Source organism: Ornithodoros turicata, chromosome 5 (genome assembly GCF_037126465.1).
Source record: "Ornithodoros turicata isolate Travis chromosome 5, ASM3712646v1, whole genome shotgun sequence".
Classification (NCBI taxonomy): Eukaryota; Metazoa; Arthropoda; class Arachnida; order Ixodida; family Argasidae; genus Ornithodoros; species Ornithodoros turicata.
The window spans coordinates 44,436,571-44,457,976 of record NC_088205.1 but is presented as its reverse complement, the minus strand read 5'-3'; the positions used below and the strand labels follow the sequence as shown (position 1 = coordinate 44,457,976).

The window sequence follows — 21,406 nt, the reverse complement described above, 5'->3', positions numbered from 1 at the left end:
AACAACTAATAGCTTTGTCAACATGCGCTCACGGAAGGCTTAAAAGAAGGAAAGCGGATTAAAACGTTCATAGCAGAACTTGGACTCAATAACTATGGAACTCAGACCTTAGAAGTCCGTTGTGACAACCAGTCTGCCATCAGAAACTGAAAACCCGATGTATCATCAACAAACAAAGCACATCGATCTCAAATCGCCAGAAATGAAGTGGAAAACAAACGGTTCAGGATCACATTCTTACGCACTGAGGACATGATCGCCGACGCTTTGACGAAACCAGCGTCGAACGCAAAGAACACCGTGTGCAGCAAATGATTCGGCTTCACAAACTTTCCTTGATGTGTAGGATTTGCTGGACGCAGGGGGGCATTTGTTGGGCTGTATCTTTTGCGTCTAGCGCAAATCCTTTGGTTTCGGATTAGTTATCTTTTAATAATAAAAGGCCCCAGCAGCGCGAGGTGTGTGATGACAAAGTGGTGTACCACATTCTCTCGCTAACTGGACCGAACTGGATGTCTGACTGATGTTCTCTCGGTAGTGTTGAAGCCACACGCACAGACTATCCACGACATGAAACCTCAACAGTTCAGACAGGGTCACACAGTGGTTTGTGACTACAGACGGTCATTATGACATTTCATGACTATTTTCATGACATGTGCCATGAATCGATTTTATAGGACTACCGTTGCTTCAAACAGTGTCCTGCAGTGTTTTATGACCACGGAGGGCCATAATGACATTCCATGACTATCTTCATGACATGTGCCATGAACCGACATTATGGGACTACCGCTGCTTCACACAGTGTCATACAGTGTTTTGCCACTACTGACGGTCATTATAACATTTCGTGAGGACTTTCATGATATATGCCCTGAATCAACCTTATGGGACTATCATTGCTTCAAACACTGTCATATTCGCATTCTCTATTTTCGTGATACGTTCATGGCTGGACTTTATGCAGATACCGCAGCTTCACGCATTGCCATGCAGTTTTATGAATGCCGATAGTCACTAAGGTATTCGTATATAGTCATAAAACACCGTATAACACGATGTGAAGCACCTGAGTTGCATCGAGTCGGTAATGGTAGATATCGTGTAAATATCATGGAATGTCATAATGAGCGTCAGTAATCATAAAACACTATATGACACTGTGTGAAGCAGCTGTAGTCCCATAACACGTTGGTAGGTAAAGATTGGAATACGCAGCCGGTGTGCGGAGTCGTTATCAGGTGTGATAGGCTAGATATTTGTGTGATAGGCTAGAGCTTGTTCAGAACAATGCTATGATGTTTATTTTTTACGTGATCGCACAGCAAGTATGACCGAGATTAAAAGGCGGTATAAAATTCCGTTATTGGCAGTGAGACGCAAATAGCTAGGCTTGTTCTTATATATAAATCAAATCATTATGGTTGTTATGTTACCCCTGCTCATTTTCTCTCTCGTCGCATCCTTACAAACTAGAATCAAAACTAAGTTACACAGACACACATAAATACTCCACACTGCGTCTTTGTATTAGTGAATGGAACGACTCGCCAACAGGTGTTGTCGCACTGCGAGATCTTTGTAGCTTTCAGGTAGCATGCGACAAAATATTCTTGTGATTGTAACACTCAAACTTGTCTAAAGATTTCTATTTTGTGTTCCTTCTCCCCCTTATGTAACCCCTTTACGTAAACGGTCTTTAAGGAAATGAAATAATGTCGGTTCATGCCACGTATAATGGAAATGGTCATTTAATGTCATAATGGCCGTCTGTAGTCTCTAAAACACTCGTGACACTGTATGAATCGACGGTAGTTTGATGAAGCCGAGTCATGACCCAAATAATGAAAATAGTCATGGAACGTATTAAAGACCATTGGTAGTCAGAAAGCACTATGACACTGCTTGAAACAGTGGTAGTCCCATAAAATTGATTCATGGCACATATCATGAAAATAGCCACGAAATGTAATAATGACCATCGGTAGTCATAAGACGCTGCATGACACTGTTTGAAATACTGGTAGTCCCATAAAATTGATTCATGGAACATATCATGAAAATGGTCATGTAATGTCATAATGACCGTCGGTAGTCATAAAACACTGTACGACACTGTTTGAAACAGCGGTAATCCCATAAAATCGATTCATGGCACATATCATGAAAATACTCATGGAATGTCATACTGACCGCCGGTATAGTCACAAACCGCTGTATCACCCTGTCTGAAGCAGAGGTAGTCCCATAAAATCGATTCATGGCACATATCATGAAAATACTCATGGAATGTCATAATGACCGCCGGTATAGTCCCAAACCACTGTATCACCCTGTCTGAAGCAGAGGTAGTCCCATAAAATCGATTCATGGCACATATCATGAAAATAGTAATTGAAAGCCATAATGACCGTCGGTAATTACAAAACACTGTATGGCACTGTTTGAAGCAGGGGCAGTCCCATAAAATTGATTCACAGCAAATCTCATGAACATAGTCATGAAATGTGATAACGACAGCTAGAAGTCATAAAACACTGTGTGACACTGTTTGAAGCAGCAGTAGTACCATAAAATTGATTCATGGCACATACCATGAAAATAGTAATAGAATGAAATGACTGTCGGTAGTCATATAACACTGCATGACACTGTTCGAAGCAGCGGTAGTCCCATAAAATTGAGTCATAGAACATACGATGAAATAGTCATGAAATGTCATAATGACAAAAAGCAGTCATACTGCAGTGGCAGCATGAGACTGCAAAATCCAGGGGTTGAATCAGTAGTCATAAACTCATGTTACATTGGCGAAATCATGAAAGTCTCAGTCATGACATGACTGAATACACATGGAATACATTTACACGTGTTGCTTGGATTAAATTGGGTAGCGCTTGGATTAAATTGAGTGACCAATGGATTGAAATGAGCGGCAAAACCTGTAGAATTTGATCCTCGCCAAGCTTACGCGAAGCTGCGTCACTGCTTTACTAAAAAGTAAGGCTGCGTCGCGATAAAAATGGAAGACGATAGGGAAATGAAGAGATGGGCGATAGGTCGGCATTTTTCGAAATATGCATTAAACATCACATCATGTCCGGCCTAGCCCACAGCCCATAACATCACATCACCATCACAGCCCATCACATCATAACCCATCATTCGACATCACCATCACAGCCCATCACATCATAACCCATCACTCAACATCACCATCACAGCTCATCACATCATAACCCATCATTCAACGTCAACATCACAGCTCATCACATCATTACTCATCATTCAACATCAACATCACAGCTCATCACATCATTACCCATCATTCAACATCAACATCACAACTCATCACATCATTACCCATCATTCAACATCACAGCCCATCACATCATAGCCCATCATTCAACATCACAGCCCATCACATCATTACTCATCATTCGACATCACAGCCCATCACATCATTACTTATCATTTGACATCATAGCCCATAACATCATTACTCATTATTCGACATCACAGCCCATCATATCATAGGTCAGAATTCAACTTCAGAACTCGTTCTGAGTTCAACTTCGTTGTGTATGATGGACTTTGAATCTGAACTGCAAGGACCGGTTATGAGACTGAGGGCCTTGTATACTGCGCATGCTTGCGCTTCGGCGACGACTTGGCTTCGGAGCTTCGGTGACCGTGTGTCCCCGCTCCTGGGCAGATGTCATCTTTTGGGTGGCGGCCGTTTACAGTGACGTTCGTAAATTAAACAGTGTTGTGTTTGTGCTGTCGCAATGGTGGGCGGGGCTTGGCGGGGCGCCCGCCCACTTCCCGGAGCGAGCCTTGACGGGGCGGGGTGGCGATAGGGTTGTACTGGAAGCGTGAATGCAAATACCAGGTGCGTAGGGTGAGGATTGGCGAGTGGCGTGGCAGCTGGTATGCCGCTGTCCTCCTAGTTTGCGGGTTGTTGCGCAACGCGCCGAGCGACTGCTGATATTGTTACATTAGAAAAGGCATGGCAGGTCTTGGCCTTGGCATCCGGTGGCTTTATCAAGTTTTCAAGCTTCTTGGTATCAAGTTTCTTGACACTGCACGGCTTCTCATAGAGCTGGCATATTTCCGTCTTCTGCTACGTATGTGGAAGGTGGCGGTCGTGTGGAGAGAGGCGGGAGGGGTGATGAAACTGCTCGTCGGTGTTCGGTAGCCGGTTACGCTGCATCGGGGAATGACCGGGATCCCATGATGGGAATGAGGCATGCATAGGCGCCGACTGCGGGGGGCTTGGGGGCCTGACCCTCCCCGGAGCTTTCCCAGGTCTACCTCGCAGACACTCAAAATGAAAGTTTCAAAGGATTTCCTAAAAACCGCGTGTTTCATGCGAGTGATCATGAGAATCATGTAAAAATTTTGCTCACAGCGTCGCAACACGGAATTCCAAACACCATGCCCGACCTCTGTACATGAAAGGGGGGGGGACGTTTTGCCCTGGCCCCCTCCGGCAGATTAAAAACTCTCCGCCTATGGAGGCATGTGCCAATAGAGGGTGCAGGGGAGTATCGTGACTTCGCCCCTGTTTTTCTGCGTGCGTTGAGATTTCCTTTTTTTTTTCTTTTCCCAGTCGAGAGGTTTCGACGTGCTGCTGTTTCAACAGGGACTTTTAAACTGGGCTGTTTGAACTGGGGGTGCATTGCAAATTCTAGCAGTGAAACGGCGGATTTTCAGGCAAATGCATCTTTGTTTTCTTGCTCTCTCTCTCTCTCGATATAGTGTCGTATCTCAACGATAGAAGCACGTTTGGTCATGGTTCGGGGCCGATTAGTAGATTCTATAGTGCGTATAAATGAATGTTTCGTACGCTACGGCATATACGGAAAATACTCGCACAGCGCGTATTTTGGGATATTGCCATCTGCTCCAATTGCCTTTGTGTGTGTGCGTGCGTGTGTGTATGTCTTACTGTATTTCTAGATGCAGTGGTGTAAGCAGCATGGCGTCTGAGTCTGGTGGGCCGTACTCTGCTTCTTCGTTTTCTGTATACAGTTAGGAAAATTACCGCGTTCGCATTTCAATCTGCACTGCCGGCCTCAGCTGCTCTGGTGCTAACGTGTTCACTTGCTGAGCTCATGATCGCGGGTTCAATCCCGGCCGAGAATGGTAGCAATGTGGGAGCGATAAACATTGCTTCCAGCACCGGTGTGTTCAAGATTGCTTTGGCACGTCTAAAGTACCCCGGGTGGTCGAAATTATCAGTAGCCCTACCATGCTGTACGTGCAGCATCTCTTCACACAAATGGGCTAACTTACGATGCGCGTAAATTTACTCCCAATTATATTATTATTATTCAATATGCACTGTGGTACGGTGCAAAAAGCAGACGATGCATGCCTTCTTTGTTGTATACCCTCACACCAAAAATGACGAAAAACAATACTTACATTAACAATTTTTAATGCATATTTTGAGGTGCATGCATACTTCTGCAGAGTTTTTAGTGCATATTTATGAGCACTCCTTTATTGATTATCGATGGGTCGCTGTTCATGTATCACTGAATCTCCCAGCTGAATGTGTGAACACGGTGGCATCCTTTTGCAACAGGTAATGGAATAGGCCTTGTCTTGTGGATTTTCGCTGTGCTGTGTGCACTGGCGAACTACCTCAAGGACACACGTGCTGAAATAATCTTCTAAATCATTCAGTGTTTTCACACGTCAAGCGTCCTGGAACAACTGGTCGCACCAGTGCACATACGTGCCTATTTTTCACTGTCTACTTTAGGCATCAGTCGTAATGATTATTTTCAGATGTCATAATAAGAACCTCTGAGCACCCGCACACTCCGCAACGTCCGCCTTCAGAAAAAGATGTGGTAGGCGATAGCACGTACGCTTGCCTCCCCTGGCACTTTCCCCTCCCCCTGGAAAAAAAATCCTGGGAACGCCCATGGGCAGCCGTGGTTGCTGAAACGGCCGACACGTCTCTCCAGTCCGCTTCCCATCCACGCAGCACTGCACTGGGTTCTGCATTCAATCGCTCACAGTCGGCTTCAACCGGCACGAACCCTCTTTGGCGGCATGTTTCGTGCATCCGCTAGTTTGGCGGTACGTGGGCCTGCTTTCCCTCTGAGCTCTGATACCAAAGGGCTTTCTCGGCTTGAAGAATCGTTGGTTTGGTTTGATATCGTCTATACGACGTGGGCCGAACAACGTGAATATCATGTGAGTCACGCTCTATGCTAAACCTGGAAGAAACGCGCGCACCCATGCGCAGTTCCTTTGGGATCGTCGTAGTGATCTGTGATCCTATTCCAGAACCGTATCAAAAACTCGACGGCGCTCGAAAGGTCCGGCCGGACAACGGTTTCGGCACTTCGAAGTGTCTATATACCGATTCCATTGCCACGAAGTGTATAAATGTCCAGGCGCGAGAGCACACTGTACGTGAGGGCGAATCGTTCTACAGGTATTTTCTGTATAATCGTTATACAGGTATGTGAGTCGTCTCTCTTGCAGTGACTTCATTGACGTGTCGAATACAGTCACCGACCATACTTGCGGACCATCACAGCCGTCACTTTGTTTCCTATTCTGTACTAATCCTGCTAGGCTGTTACTGACAGAAAACAATTCTGACCGTCGTACTTAGAAACAAAAGACAAGTTCGGATAACGAAACCACAAAAACAAAATTGTGTGCCATGAAACATTGGGGCTGCGTCCCGAAGCTGTTTAGCATAATATACTGGGTTGTCGGCTGTACGTGTGCAGTGTACGCGCCAAAATTATGCAACCCAGTTCCATGCCACATTCCCCTGGACAATTTTTCATGTATGCTTGCATTCTGCCTTTGCAAAAAACTGCTAAAAATCATAAGGCGGAAGCGTGGTATGCTCTGGTTGCCCAAGACGATGTCGGGCAATTGATGCTGTCATTTTGTTCACGTGACAGTGACTTTCCCCCGAGTTCATACTGCACAATACCCGTCCCATTTTTCCATGTACCCGCTCATTCGCCCAGACACCAGGAATGTTTCATTGCCAGCAGTAATAAAAAGAAAATGAAGGAGTGCCAAGAGACTGATTTTCATAACCGATTTATAAGCCCGAACGCGCCGCTTCTTTATGCTCTGGAACCAACCTCCACAACGCACCTGCTCTGAAGCGATGCAAACCAAACAACGCGAGAACGCCAAGGTCAACCCTCATTTTCTGTCCTTACGGATGGCATCCAAGTGCAGCACCACTTGAGAAGTCCCCCAAGTCCCCACCAGAATCCCCAACTCTAAATACAACGCTGCACGGCAAGCCCTTCCCCTCCCACACATGACACATCAGATATAACAGCCCGCCGCTCTTAATGCTAGAGCCATCCCCACAACACCACACCTGCTCTGAGGCGACGCAAAACAAAGAGCGCGAGCGCGCCAAGGTCAGCCCACCTCCCCTGCTCCTTGTTATTCATCCAAGTGCAGCTCCGCCCAAACGACCGAGACCCCGACTCCAAAGCCTGAACATAACGGTGAACTGCAAACTCCCCTCTCCCTCCCACCCACCAGCCAGCAAGGTCACACATACAACTGAAACCTTCCCGCCACTACCGTTAAGCTCAGATTATCACAGGGCACGAGAACAGGTACGCTGTACCATATTCATGCTAGTCATGCATACTTGCAATGCTTACTTCTATGGGCAGTTGTATGCACCCATCCAACCACCCACGACTAATGTCAATCCCACACCCTAAACCGCAGATTTCAACTTGAAAAACTCCATCGCAGGGTCTTCAAATTCAATAGCTCATCTTCGCACATAAGTCAACATCAAACTCAGCATCAAATCCTTGCCCGTTACTCAACATTACTGTCACCATCACATCATTGCTCATAATTCAACATAAAATTCAAATTCACATGACATCATTACCCATCATTCAACATCAAACTCAACATCACATCACATCATTGCCCATCATTCAACATCAAACTCAACATCACATCACATCATTGAATCATTCAACATCGAACTCAACATCACATCACATCATTGAATCATTCAACATCAAACTCAACGTCACATCACATCATTGTCCATCATTCAACTTCACTCAACATCAGATAACATCATTGCCCATCACTCAACATTACATCATTCTGAGTGATGTGATGGTGAGGGATGTCGGTGACGGACATCATGAGTGAATTCGCCGACCTATGAGATGGGCTACTTGTGCAGTCAATTGCAGTTACTAACAGCTCCTGGAAATTGCAGTAAACTATGGTTTTACAGATGTACTTGACGCTTAGTGTGTAGTTGTCAGTGACGGTGCACAGTCACCTCATAAAGCAAACAGTGAATAGTGGACACAGCAACAGTTCGGCGGATTGGTACATATACCGTAGAGGAGCGGTGAACATAAGTGTGTGACCCTGTCTCATGTTCACAGCTCTTCTACGTGACACGGAGCATTGTAAATTTCTTCTTGTAGAAAAGCATCAACCGAGCAAAGTTCACTGAGACGTTGCAGTTCAATTTACTTTTGCACATTCCAGGGCTGACGTGTACTTTCCGGCCCTGTGGGGATGACTGCAAAATTTGCGTTTCTATTCACTGTATAAGTACGTTATGTGATTTCTTGAAGTTGCCCTGGGAATAATAGCAGAAGGGAGCAACATGACATTGACCTTGCGAGCATCTTGAGAGCCTCCTTGTCATGGCATCCCCAAAGTCAGTGTTACGTTGTGCACTTCGTCCGTGTACACTAGCTTGCTTGTCTGTTACCACTACAATAACAGTAGATTTCTCCTCTGAAACGATGAAGATTGCGTTCCTATGAAGATTTCGTGCATATATCCAGACGTCACCGCCCCAAGCAAGTTATTGGCAGGCGGCAGCAAACATATACAACAGCTTCCACCTGTAGGAAACAAAACCGAACCTAAGCGACAGCATTACATGAGGATTATGCAGGGTATTGCACCTAAATGCGTCAGAAAATTCTGTTAGAAAGTCTACATCCTATGAGGCCAACAGTACATGCGGGCTATTCTACCATGACCTACGAGCCCTGTGATCAACTTTCAGTTGCAGTAAATTGAATTTTCTGAATTGAACTCCGAAATTTGTCAAGTCAACGTAAGTTTTTCTTACCAGAAACAAAGGGAAAAAAAAGGAAAGAAAAGAAAACGAATTGCAGATTTACCCAAATTCACCACAAAATACGCTACCTAGTGCAATAGTAGCAGCTAAAAAAAGCGCTGGGACTTTTAGAGGTGCTACTGCTGCTGAGCCGCGCCCAGTTCTGCATGAAAAAGCGACGCGGTAAAGCGAGCACGGCGTGTTAATATCGGAGTATTTTCGTATTCGTAGCCAAATTTATTGCTCTACTAACGAACGAGTGCAACAACCTATTGTAGTTCGTAATTCCGAGGAGTCCTTGAGTGGCTAAGTTTTTAAATACCCAGCTTGTTCAATCCAAGAAAGTGACTCGGATTGAGGTCCACTGTACGTGTTAGAGACGTGCCTTGCACCTGCCGGGGGCATTGTCCCCTCATTGGGGACGCAAACCCATATGACATCACCGAGAGTAAGCAGTCCTTCCAGGCAATTGACCCGCGCCCGCCGTTGGGTAAAGTTTGCTTTCAGTGGAGACAGGAGGAGGCACGTCATCGCAATCACTTGGCAGAGAACTGAGGGCGGCCGACAATTTGCGCTATCATTGTGTACTAGAAAATTTATTTTTGTACCGAAATGGGACAAATCCGACATGCGCTTTCTGTTTCTGGCAAAAAACGTGCGCTGAAATGGCTAATGTCGCAATTCAATTCCTCGCGACCGAAAATTGACTGAAATGCTCTTGAATCCTGGCAAGGTGTTAGCCGAAGACAAATACCGTTGTCCCCTTTGTTTTCTGACAAGAAGACCTTTCAGAATAGATTTTCTAAACGGAATTTTCTGACATGTTGTTGGGTGAAACAGGGGTGTTCAGTAACCATGTCAAAAATTGTAAGAAAACACCCTACAAAATAATTTACGATCAACGGCATTTATCTTTTGTGAAAGTACACCATGTTCTGAAAGTAATTCTAACAAATTTTAATGAAAACGATTTTAATTCCTCGAGAGCCTGGTGTGACATGCTAAGGGAATGCTTTACCCAAATCCACCGCAAAGTACGTTTTTAGTGCAATGGTGCAGCCCGAAAAAGTGCACGAAAACGGCTACTTTGAAAAAGGGCGATTGCTCTCAGCTCACCGTCACGATCGAAGCGACGCTAGAAGGACTATGGAACTGCTCCACCGGTTTTCTACTCGATGCTTCTCCTGATAATAGCAGCAGGTTACAGCGCCACCGTCTTTATCTGTAACAACAGTGGGAATGAAACAGAAAAAAGGCCGACCACAGTTTTTTTTTTCTGCTGCTTCTTGCACTAATTTGATGGAAAATTGATGGGAGCAGAGCAATTGCGCTTCTAAAGGAACCATTTTGGCACTTTTTTTTTTCTTTCTTTGCACTAGGTAGCATATTTTGTGGCGGATTTAGGTAAATCCCCTACGCGCTTCCTGATTTCGACAAGAAAACGTTACTTTAACTTGGCAAACATGACAGTTCACGTCAACATGTTTTTTTTAATTAGCGTTTCGCCAAATTACTTTAGCAAAAGTTTAGGTAAATAGTGATCACATATTTTTTTCATAGCATATGCTTGTTGTGATTTGTTGACATGGTTACAGCGATGAACTCTGCCATGTTTGTCCATGAAATAAACGTAACAACATCGGGGTTCAGAATTCCATAACGTGGTACATCTGACGTTGCATGTCGCTGCTTTTTCCTGAGCTGTATTGAAAAAAGGAAAACGTGTGACTAATATGCACTTCAAGTCCAAAGGACTAACTATTTGTTTTCAACCTCGCTAAGGTGGCAGTTTTCTTTCCGGGAGATGTCTTTGGCCTTGAGCATATAAATATCATAAAGCAAGTAAACTTGATCAAGATATCAAAAAACATACTTCGTTCCGCTCCACATTATCACTTCCTCCCGGGATTTTTTCCCACTCCAAAACTATCAAAATAACATAAAAACACAAAAGTATTTTTCTCTTTTGCAGAAAAAGACCTACACCCGTCTGCAGAAGGTCCTGCGTCAAGAAGAAGACATTGATACATTTTTTCGCACCTGGGAGCTGTGGGTATTTCGAGCGTTGCCCTTTGGCCACGTGGTAAGAAACCCATTTTGCTTTTTATTAGGTAACATTGGGGAAAATAGTATCTTAATATTTTTCAGAATGTCGTGTACGATTTCCTACATAAAATCTGTCAAGTGTTACCTTGTGAAGACAGTCAGTTTTTATCGGAGCATCACGAAAACTAGGAAGCCAACGTGCAGGGCTGTGGGGTTAGACCTCATATTGTCATGCGAACGACATTTGCAACTAGAGGAGTGTAGGAAATGTGATAAACATCAAGGTAATTTCGCACACGACATATCAGTGTGGCATGGTGCAATGTGTTTATAAACCAGGTCGTTCAAGGTTGCTCGAAAAAAAATCAGTGAGTAAATTTATTTATTTATTTATTTCACAGTACCTAAGCGTCCTAATGGACATTACATGGGGGTGGGAATACAGTGGTAATTAAGAAAGGAATGTTTGCTATACACAGTTATACAATACTAAGGTGTGATAGAGCAGTCTACACAGCGTTACAATAAACAGTACAAAACATGAATGCGTACAGAAAAAAAAGTATAAATATAATAAAACAACAACACTATATACATTGATGTGAGTGGTGATCATGGTAGTGGTGAGCGAGGATTTGCTTGCGGAAGGTACAGTTTTTGTCGATGAGCGCAAGGTTAGTGGGGAGGTCATTCCAATCGATGGTAGTGTTCCAAAAGAAGGATTTTGAGAACAAATTAGTGTTGCAATTGAAGCGTTTAACTTTGTTGGGGCGGTCAATGTGTGGGAAAATAACTTCGGAACGAGAGGTGGGACATTGAGCTGGTGGAAATGAGTGAAAAAATCGGTGAAATAGCAATAATTTCGTTATGCCGCGCCGGTGTTCCAGAAGAGCAAGACCAAAATTGTATTTTAATGTTGTTAGCGATGAAGCGAGTTGCTGTGTTTTGAATAGATTCAGGCGAATCGATAAGGTATCGTTGTGGAGGGTCCCAGATGGCGGAGGCATATTCGAGCCTTGGTTGTACAAGCGAGAGATAAGTTAAGAGTTTTGTGTGTGTGTGTGGGGGGGCATCTTCAGATTATGTCTGATGAAGGCAATGAGCGTTTAGTATTGGCAGTGATGTAATCAATGTGTTTATTCCACGTTAGGTTAGCAGAAAGATAAACTCCGAGGCACTTATAGGAACCTGCAGGTGAGAGGGGTGTGTTATTTATTGAGTAGGGGTACGAAGGAATACGAGAGATCCGCTGTCGAGAAAATGAAACAGTGTTGCGTTTGTTAATGTTTAGCGCCAGACCCCAGTGCACCATTTTCCTCTTATAGTTAGGTCTTGCTGCAGGATGGACTGGTCATAAGGGGAGGTGGTTTTGCGGTACAGGACACAGTCGTCTGCGAACAATCAAACAGTAGAGGATATACCTGCGGGTAGGTCGTTAATGTAAATTAAGAAAAGGAGGGGACCTACATTCTTAAAAAAAAGGGTGTCCTTTATCTCCTCTTTCTTGCCACATAGTATATGACTCCCTTTTGGAGAGTACAATTGCTCTCAAAAAGGAGTCTCCTCACTCCCTTTAGGGAGTGGGCTTACGCTCTAACTCCCTACTGGAGAGTAATATTACTCTCCGCTAGGGAGTACCGGAGTAACGTACGGGAGAGTAGTTGTACTCTCCAAAAGGGAGTCATATATGTGGCACGAAAAAGGAGTTAAAGGACACCTTTTTTTTAAGAGTGTTGAACACTGCCTTGTGGTAAACCAGATACCATTGGGTGAGGAATGGTTATTACAACTGACGAAAAAAGTGCGGTTTTTAAAAGTGTTAAGAAGTGTTAAAAATTCATGTGTCCAGCGAAGCATGTAGTTGTCCATGTTTAGTAGTGACAGCTTGTGGAGAAGTTTAGCATGAGGCACCACGTCGAATGATTTGCGAAAATCGAGAAAAATTGCATCAGTCTGGGAGTTAGTGTCCACATTTAGAAGTAGGTCGTGTACAAAACAACCAAGTTGCGTTTCGCATGAATAGTTCTTCCTAAAGGCATGTTGTAGAGGGTAAAAAAAGTTATGCGATTCCAGAAGATTCACAATGTAGTTCGTATGATGTGCTCAAATATTTGGCATGGAATGCTGGTTAAAGAAATGGGACGATAGTGGCCAACTTCCTATGTGTTACCTGATTTATGAATTGGAATGACCTTCCCAATGTTCCAGTCTTTGGGCAACAGAGATTTCTGGAGGGATTGCTTGAATATGCAACTTAAAAATTTGCTCGATATTAGGCTTGTATTATATAGCACCTTAGGGTTGATAGCACCGGGGCCTGGACTGGACGTGAGTTCTAAAGATTCGATTACCTTGCAAATACCTTGATGTGTTATATGGAGGCTAGGCATAGGTGCAGAGGAGGGTGAAAATAAGGACGCGTCGTCGCTAGACTATCAGTATTGAACACAGATGAAAAAAACGAAGCGAATTCGAGGGCGCATTGATCAGATGGGATGGGAATGCCGTTTGTATCTGTTGACGGAAAGAGGTCAGATTTAGGTCGAGATAATACGTTCCAGAATTTCTTAGGGTTATTGACTGTAGCAGGGAGGGCAGGTGGTAGTTAAAGAACTTTATCTTAGCCGCCCTAATTTCTTTTCTGTATTGTCGAGTGCAAGATTGGAATTGAGCCCATGTGTCTCCATTATTGAGACGTTTCGCTCTGCGGAACAGACGCTTTTTCTTACTTAGCAAGGCTTTTAATCGTTTGGAAAACCATGGGTTATGTTGGAATAATTTAATGCGTACTTTTGGGACGTAGGTTTCCGTTAGTTGATTTAGGGAGTCACGGAAGAAGCACCAATTTTCTTCCACCGAGCGTGCTGCGTAGGTGGTGGAAAAGTTATCATAAAGGGACCGCAAACCCATTAAAGTCATTAATGGCTTGGAAATTAGCCCAGTTATGTGCATATATAACTTTGCTAGTGTGATTTCGTGTTGCTGCGCGTGCTGATGATATATCAAACAAGATGTTTTCGTGGTCGCTAAGGCCGTCTGTCACGTGAAGAGACATGATGTGTTCGGGATGCGTAGTCAGTACGAGGTCAACAGTGGTTTCGGTGGTGGTAGTTACCCTTGTTGGGTGTAGGACAGCCTGAGTGAGGTTAAATGTTAAACATAAGTCGATGAATTGAGCTTCTTGTAGAGATGACGTCGTTGTAAGGTTGGTTTTATCCCAATTAATCGCAGGGTAGTTGAAGCCTCCCATAAGGGAGATTCGACTCGTGCGATGTTTAGTCGTGATTTCTGCTAAGTCATTACGTAGATTCGGGGAGAAGGAACCGTCATTGAGGTGAGGTAGTCTGTAAACTCCAATTACAGTGGAAGGAAGGGCTTATGATAGGGCAAAACATAGAATTTCCAGCGTACTTGTGGTGCTGATGAGATAAGGATAGAGACAGGCAATTAGGACGCCGCCACCTCTTCTCGGGTGTTTGCCCTTCCGGAAGATTGTGAAATCGGGCAGAAAGGGCGACAGTTCTTTATTCGGGATCGAAGCACACAACCAGGTTTCGGTTAGTACAACAATATCTGAGGAGCTGGAGTGGATCAACGCCCTGGGCTCGTCGAGCTAGGACATGATGCTACGAATGTTGGTTAACATAATGGATACACATGGTAATGACGTAGATCCTGAATGTGACTGGTAATTACGTGATGGTAGCTACGGTAGAGACCCCTGAACACTATTTGACTCTGGGTCGAAGTAGTATAGTTTACGCCCTGTGTAAAGCCAATCGTGGCGAAGCTTAAAAGCATCGTGCTGTGTTTTGGCAAATTCCACAAGTCTGCGGCGGGCCAAACGCGTGGTCGCGGAGAAGTAACTCGCGATACTTATGTCTGACCCTTTAAGCTTATGACCTGAGGACAACACATTTTCTTTTAGTTTGAATGAGGAGAACTTCGCTACAATGGGCCTTGGCCTTCCACTGCCAAATCTACCTATACGATGCACCCGTTCAAAGTCAGAAGGCGAGCAATGAATGCCGAGTGTAGACTGACACAGTTCAATTACTTTTGATTCTCTTTCGCTCCACGCTTCAGCACCAGAATCAGGCAGGCCGTAAAACACAATATTTGACCTGCGCGACCTGTCTTCAAGGCCATTCAAACGTTTAGTATTCAACGAATAAATTTCTGTGGAAGTTGTTCGGTTGGACAATCGAATATCTGTAAGGTCGGTTCGAACATTTTCCATAAAAATTGTTTGTGCGTTTTTGATTGTAGATAGATCCCCCTCGACGGTGCTTAGCTTATTTGTAAGAACAGCGATGGCGTTGTCTGTGGTTCGCTGATTCCTCTGAAGTGTTTTAACGTCAGTCATCAATGTAGTGGCCTTACTGTCAAGCCCAGTGAAAATATATCTAGGGCTCTGGCCAGTTTGTCTTCTTAGGTTTTTGTCACCGGACCAGGGTTGAACTCCGCATCCCCGGATAGTGAGAGGAAGTGAGACATGTCAATACACATTTTAGAAGAACACTGTAGGGGGAAGGCAGCAGCAATGGGCAAACGCTACTACTACGGTAAGAAGTGCCACTAATTGGCACATACCTGCAAAACGGCGGAGAAACGATAAGGGAACATTCTTTCGTTGCTGCTGCCGTTCCCACTGGCGAAGAAGGTATGAGGCCGATCTTTTATAGAATCCATTGTAAGCGTAGATGACACGTGGTATGCAGACACTTGGTGGGTGTCGATGAGTAGCTTAGATGAAGTCGCAGGGACACGTGGCCAGGTGCCTACGCAGTCTCCAGTAAAGGAGACAGGGCCCTCGCGTAGAAAACTAGGGCATCCATGTGTCGAAGTGTCCGTGGCTTGTGGTCGTCGTTACCGTGGTATAACAGAGATAGCAGCAACTGCAAAACAGCGGAGAAATGATAAGGGAACATTCTTTCGTTGCTGCTGCCGTTCCCACTGGCGAAGAAGGTATGAGGCCGATCTTTTATAGAATCCATTGTAAGCGTAGATGACACGTGGTATGCAGACACTTGGTGGGTGTCGATGAGTAGCTTAGATGAAGTCGCAGGGACACGTGGCCAGGTGCCTACGCAGTCTCCAGTAAGGAGACAGGGCCCTCGCGTAGAAAACTAGGGCATGCATGTGTCGAAGTGTCCGTGGCTTGGGGTACGTCGTTACCGTGGTATAACAGAGATAGCAGCAACTGCAAAACAGCGGAGAAATGATAAGGGAACATTCTTTCGTTGCTGCTGCCGTTCCCACTGGCGAAGAAGGTATGAGGCCGATCTTTTATAGAATCCATTGTAAGCGTAGATGACACGTGGTATGCAGACACTTGGTGGGTGTCGATGAGTAGCTTAGATGAAGTCGCAGGGACACGTGGCCAGGTGCCTACGCAGTCTCCAGTAAAGGAGACAGGGCCCTCGCGTAGAAAACTAGGGCATCCATGTGTCGAAGTGTCCGTGGCTTGTGGTCGTCGTTACCGTGGTATAACAGAGATAGCAGCAACTGCAAAACAGCGGAGAAATGATAAGGGAACATTCTTTCGTTGCTGCTGCCGTTCCCACTGGCGAAGAAGGTATGAGGCCGATCTTTTATAGAATCCATTGTAAGCGTAGATGACACGTGGCATGCAGACACCTGGAGGCACCATGTGGCTACGCGAAGGATTTCGAAAACGAAAAACAACAATAACATGGCTAATAGGATGTCACCTCACGTCACGTCCCCTTTGTCGAGAAACACGCCCCCGGGTTGCGGTAGGGAAGATTTGTGTCAAATAAGCCTGGGTTGCTAGTTGAACGCCGTCCGTGTCTGTCGTGTTTGTGTTCGTCCACCACGATGCGTCGCCGAGAAAGCACGAATTCAGCTGAAATCGCCCGCAGAGCGCTGTCGTCACTTCCGCACTTCGTTCGCAGACCATGGCGCAGACGATATCCCCAGGGTTCAACTGATTTCGGTATTATCGCTGCTGAGTAGACTTTTCATGCTGCTCTCATTCGTTTTGAGCAACGACCGCTCGTCAAAAACGCTTAGGAAACGTTCCTGGGTGGGTTTCCGCGAATCTGCAGTTGTGAATGTAGAAAGGCGCGTGTAAAAAAGGGAAAAATAGATTTCCCCCATTTCCTGTCTTTTTTCTTTTTTTCGCTAATAGAAAAATCGGGAACTCAGACTCGGTGAAAAGGATGGCGGCAAATGATGCGCAATGGTTCGTTGTGCTTTGTTTCTATGATGTTGTTTTACGCTTGATACACATAACCAACCAGCCAAGCAACCAGCAACAGTACGAGAATACAGTAGCATTTTAGTAGTTATATTATTTTTCTCTTTGAAATACAGAGTACTCAGGAACGTAGACCGGGACAACGTCACACGCGAAATTGATACATTAGGGAAACGGCACAGGGAAATGTGATGGGGTTTTCATTTCGTCATTTCGACTGGGACATTTTACCCAATGCCGTTTCATCGAACGCCGATTTATTATCCCTTGCCTTTCGTCGTCCCTCGTCTCGGGATTTTACTGTCACGCAAAGACAATTCTCCAAAGCATCGGGGTGCACAATCGGTTATGAAAAGCAGAAAAGCGTGAACGCAAATACAAGAAAACGTACATCTGGTAAAAACGTCTGTGATCTTGTCAGCCTGCTGGCCGGCATCAGCCCCACGCCATCATCATGTCTTCGTGTGCGTGTGTTGTTGTAATCTTGTATTTTGTTTCGTTAGAACGGATGCCCGGAAAAGTTTTCTTCCCTGTCCCGCAATAATTATACTTGAGCCACTACACGAGGAGTCCCTCGTGACATTCGCACTTTAGGAATTAGCTAACTTTGAAATTAGCCGCAGGAATACCGCCGGTAGCCTGAATAACGCGGTCAGTCGGGGACATTTTTGGGGCGGGAACGGGACATTTCGGTGTGGAAGTTTCGGTGTACGGACTTTTTTTTTTCGGGGATATTGTTTCCTACAACCATTCTTCGCTATTTGCGAAGGCAACGACGATAGCTACTGCCGTAATAATAATAATTCGAGGCTTTACGTCGCGAGACAACTGCGATCGGTTACTGTCATGAAACAGGTTCTCCGTTCATGGACTTATCCCCTTTACTATATACTGAGCCTATACTGATATTATGACTAAAACGTGAAGGTAATGGCAAATGCTATGAGCACAATATGGAGAAATGCAACGAAATAAAAGCAAGTTTCTCACAGACACGTAGCTGATTGACGTACTGTCACTGTGACTTCCCTGAGAGAAACATGCGACTCATATGACACGCTACTGCTATTTCCTTTTCATGTTCACTCCCAAAATCGAAAATTCTCTTTCCACACCCAAGATCATCGAGTATAGCTTTAGAACAGGTTTGCTAGCCAATTTTAGATAGCTTTTAATTATGACACCCAAGTACTCATAACGTTGTACTCGCGCGCTTTAGCCCGAAGAGGAAAAGCCAGTTCGCCGCGTGACTCAGAAGAGGCACCCGAACATATGTATGTATATCCAATATCTTGTACATCCTCGAAGGAGGAGCAGCAGTCGCCAAGTAAAGATGCTCCAGAGCAGTCGTGTGTTTTGAGCATCTAGACGAGCGAGAGGTTGTCTACACATTGAGCACGCGACCATTAGGATATCCTGCGAAACGTTCGTCCTGAGTGTCAGCTGGATAGACTGCTTGGAGGGGACCTTGCCCCAGCATGATAAAGTTCCGAGGGGCAGTGGGGCAGACACTCAAGCCCCCACGTAGTTGTGTTAGTGTATATCACACAAACAAATGTCGTTGACTAACAACGCAGTGTGGGGTTGGTATGACATTTCAGACGCGACGGAGCTACGGCAGACCAGGACAATATGGAAAAGGGCGGTGTGGTGCCTTTCCGTCCTTTCCTCGTCTGCCGTAGCTCCGTCGTGTATAAATGCCGTTGATCACACATTTCCCGCGGCACCCCCCCCCCCTTTTTTTTTTCTTCTTGTCTTGATGGGAAAGTTATGCATCAACTTGTACAACTTCAGGAAGGTGAATTGCATTGTTGCATTTTTGGTGATACGATATGCCATGTAAAACAGTTGACATGGTTACAGAAATACCATGTTTTTATTTTTATTTTACTAAGTTATTTAACTGACTAACTACTAACTACGACGTTTTTGTGGCTTCATAAGAAGAACTATTAGCTGGGAAGCCACATTTGTAAGGACGCGTACATGTTCACTTGCAAGAGTCAAGGACGTCGGCAGATGGAAGGAACGTTATACGGAAGGTTTTCGAGATCGTGCAATGCGAAAGACAAGAATACATAACACAGAAGTAGTCCCACAGCATATGCCTAATCTAATTTTATGAATCCCCCCCCCCCCCAAAAAAAGGTAAATTTTATCACGATTTGCTGTTTCTTGTTCTCTCGCTTTCTTTTGTTTTTGTTTTTGCCATAAAAAAAAGGATTTGACCGACAAAATCCCCTTGCCTACATAACGAATGTTTATCATGGTGCAGACAGTACCTGAATTCAGTCATACGCGTTACATTACGGCACACACGTGCGTGATTCGGGGGCAATTTTTTCTTTTGTGTGTTTGCGTGTCTGGCTGGATACGTTTCCTTGTCGACAGACAGTGCTGTGCGTAGCGGCGCTACTAACAGAGCAGCTCTTTTCGCTACTTTTTCAGTAGCGGAGGAGCGCTCGCGCTAAATTTCTAACCAATAGCGGAAAAATAATTCCCGCTACAAATTTTGGTAACGTGTCCGATGCTGCTACCGCTACTTTAGTGGGCAAGACAAAAGAAGTAACTCGTATTCCACGCCATTTCACTTCTCTTTTTTCTTACTTTGCATTAAACATATCCCCCCCCCCCCCCCCATTTCACTTCGACAAGGCAGTGTCCGTGTCACAATCCGGCATGACCAAACTGATATTTTCTGATTTCTGTACGCTCTTATTCTGCCTAGAATAAAGTTCAGAGCTGGTATCGACATTTTTCGCGCTTATTGTTTCTGCATAAAACAATATTTTATTGCCTAAGCGTTGTGTGGGCTCTAGTCATCATGGTTACATGTTCGTCATAAAAAAATATCTTCGAGGCAGCTTGGCAGTAGCGCCGGTACATATTTACTTCCGGTAGCGGTACCGCGCTACGTTTCGGAATGAGTAGCCGCGTTTCAGAGGAGTAGCGAATAGCGGTACTCCGCTACCTAACTGCCGACCGAAAGGACAGGACGCAGGCAAGCTGGTGCATAACCCGGTTCCTTCCGTTCGACTAGAAACAATGAAGCAAAAAATAAAAATAAATAAATAAAGGAACAACACGAAGAAGCGTGTGTTTGGGAGACGGAAGAAATTAGCTCGTAGCCTTTTCTGTGTTCACATTCATTGCCTAGCAGTGACAATTCTTTTGTAGGAGCCTGCTTTTTGCCCCTAACAGCTTTATCTAACACGCAGGATGTCAGTGACACTTGCAGTAACCGAATATGATTCAGCATGCGCGGCGAGGTGTGCAACTGTTCAAACGTATTGCGATAATTAGGTTCATTACGATAATTATGTTGATGATACCGATTACAGTTTTATATTCCCTTGAGACCATGGCTGTTTGCGCACCGAAGATAGTGCTGCACGAAATGCTACAGTCGTTCATTGTACCGCTAGATTTGGTCCACAGGCACACTACACGCACGTATTGCTCTCTATGCGCAAACATAGGGTTCTACGATTTTTAGTTCGTTCACAACAACGATTATGAGCCAAGGCCAATATGTTAGGCCGAGGACACGTTGCGAGAATGCGAGAAAGACAAACAAGGAAGCACACAAGAGACACGTTTCGAATAACAGCCTTATGCGTTCCCCCACGATTTTCTTTTACAATTAGACAGGTGGTACAACAACCGAAGGAATGTGAACGGGCGCGCTTTCCCATTATTTGTCTCGGTCATCTGTCCTCCTCTGGCGTGTGCCATGCTAACCCAATTGCAGCAGGTCAGTGGTCGGAAATCTCGCGCAAGTTGGTCTATTTCCTGCTCTTGCATAACGTACTCAAAGTGTTAGAAGACTTTTGTGGGAGAAGAATCTATACGATAACTTTTCAGGAGACCGCAGGACGTTGGAGAAGGTAAAAAAAAAAAAAAGACGAAGACGAGAACATATGGTGAGACTAAAGGAATATACGGGTCAAATTTCAGGTATGCTAGTACGGGCATGGTGATATTGCTATGAGCATGCCCATGCTGAG

General features: G+C 44.8%; 1 protein-coding gene across 1 annotated transcript in view; it reads left to right on the top strand.

The window, feature by feature from the left end:
• LOC135394418 (GTPase-activating protein skywalker-like) overlaps positions 1-21,406 on the top strand; it is a 282,666-nt gene that overhangs the window by 85,235 nt on the left and 176,025 nt on the right. The window contains exon 4 of the mRNA XM_064625152.1: positions 11,103-11,213. Within this exon, the coding sequence (XP_064481222.1) occupies positions 11,103-11,213 (111 nt within the window). The remainder of the gene's footprint in view (positions 1-11,102; positions 11,214-21,406) is intronic.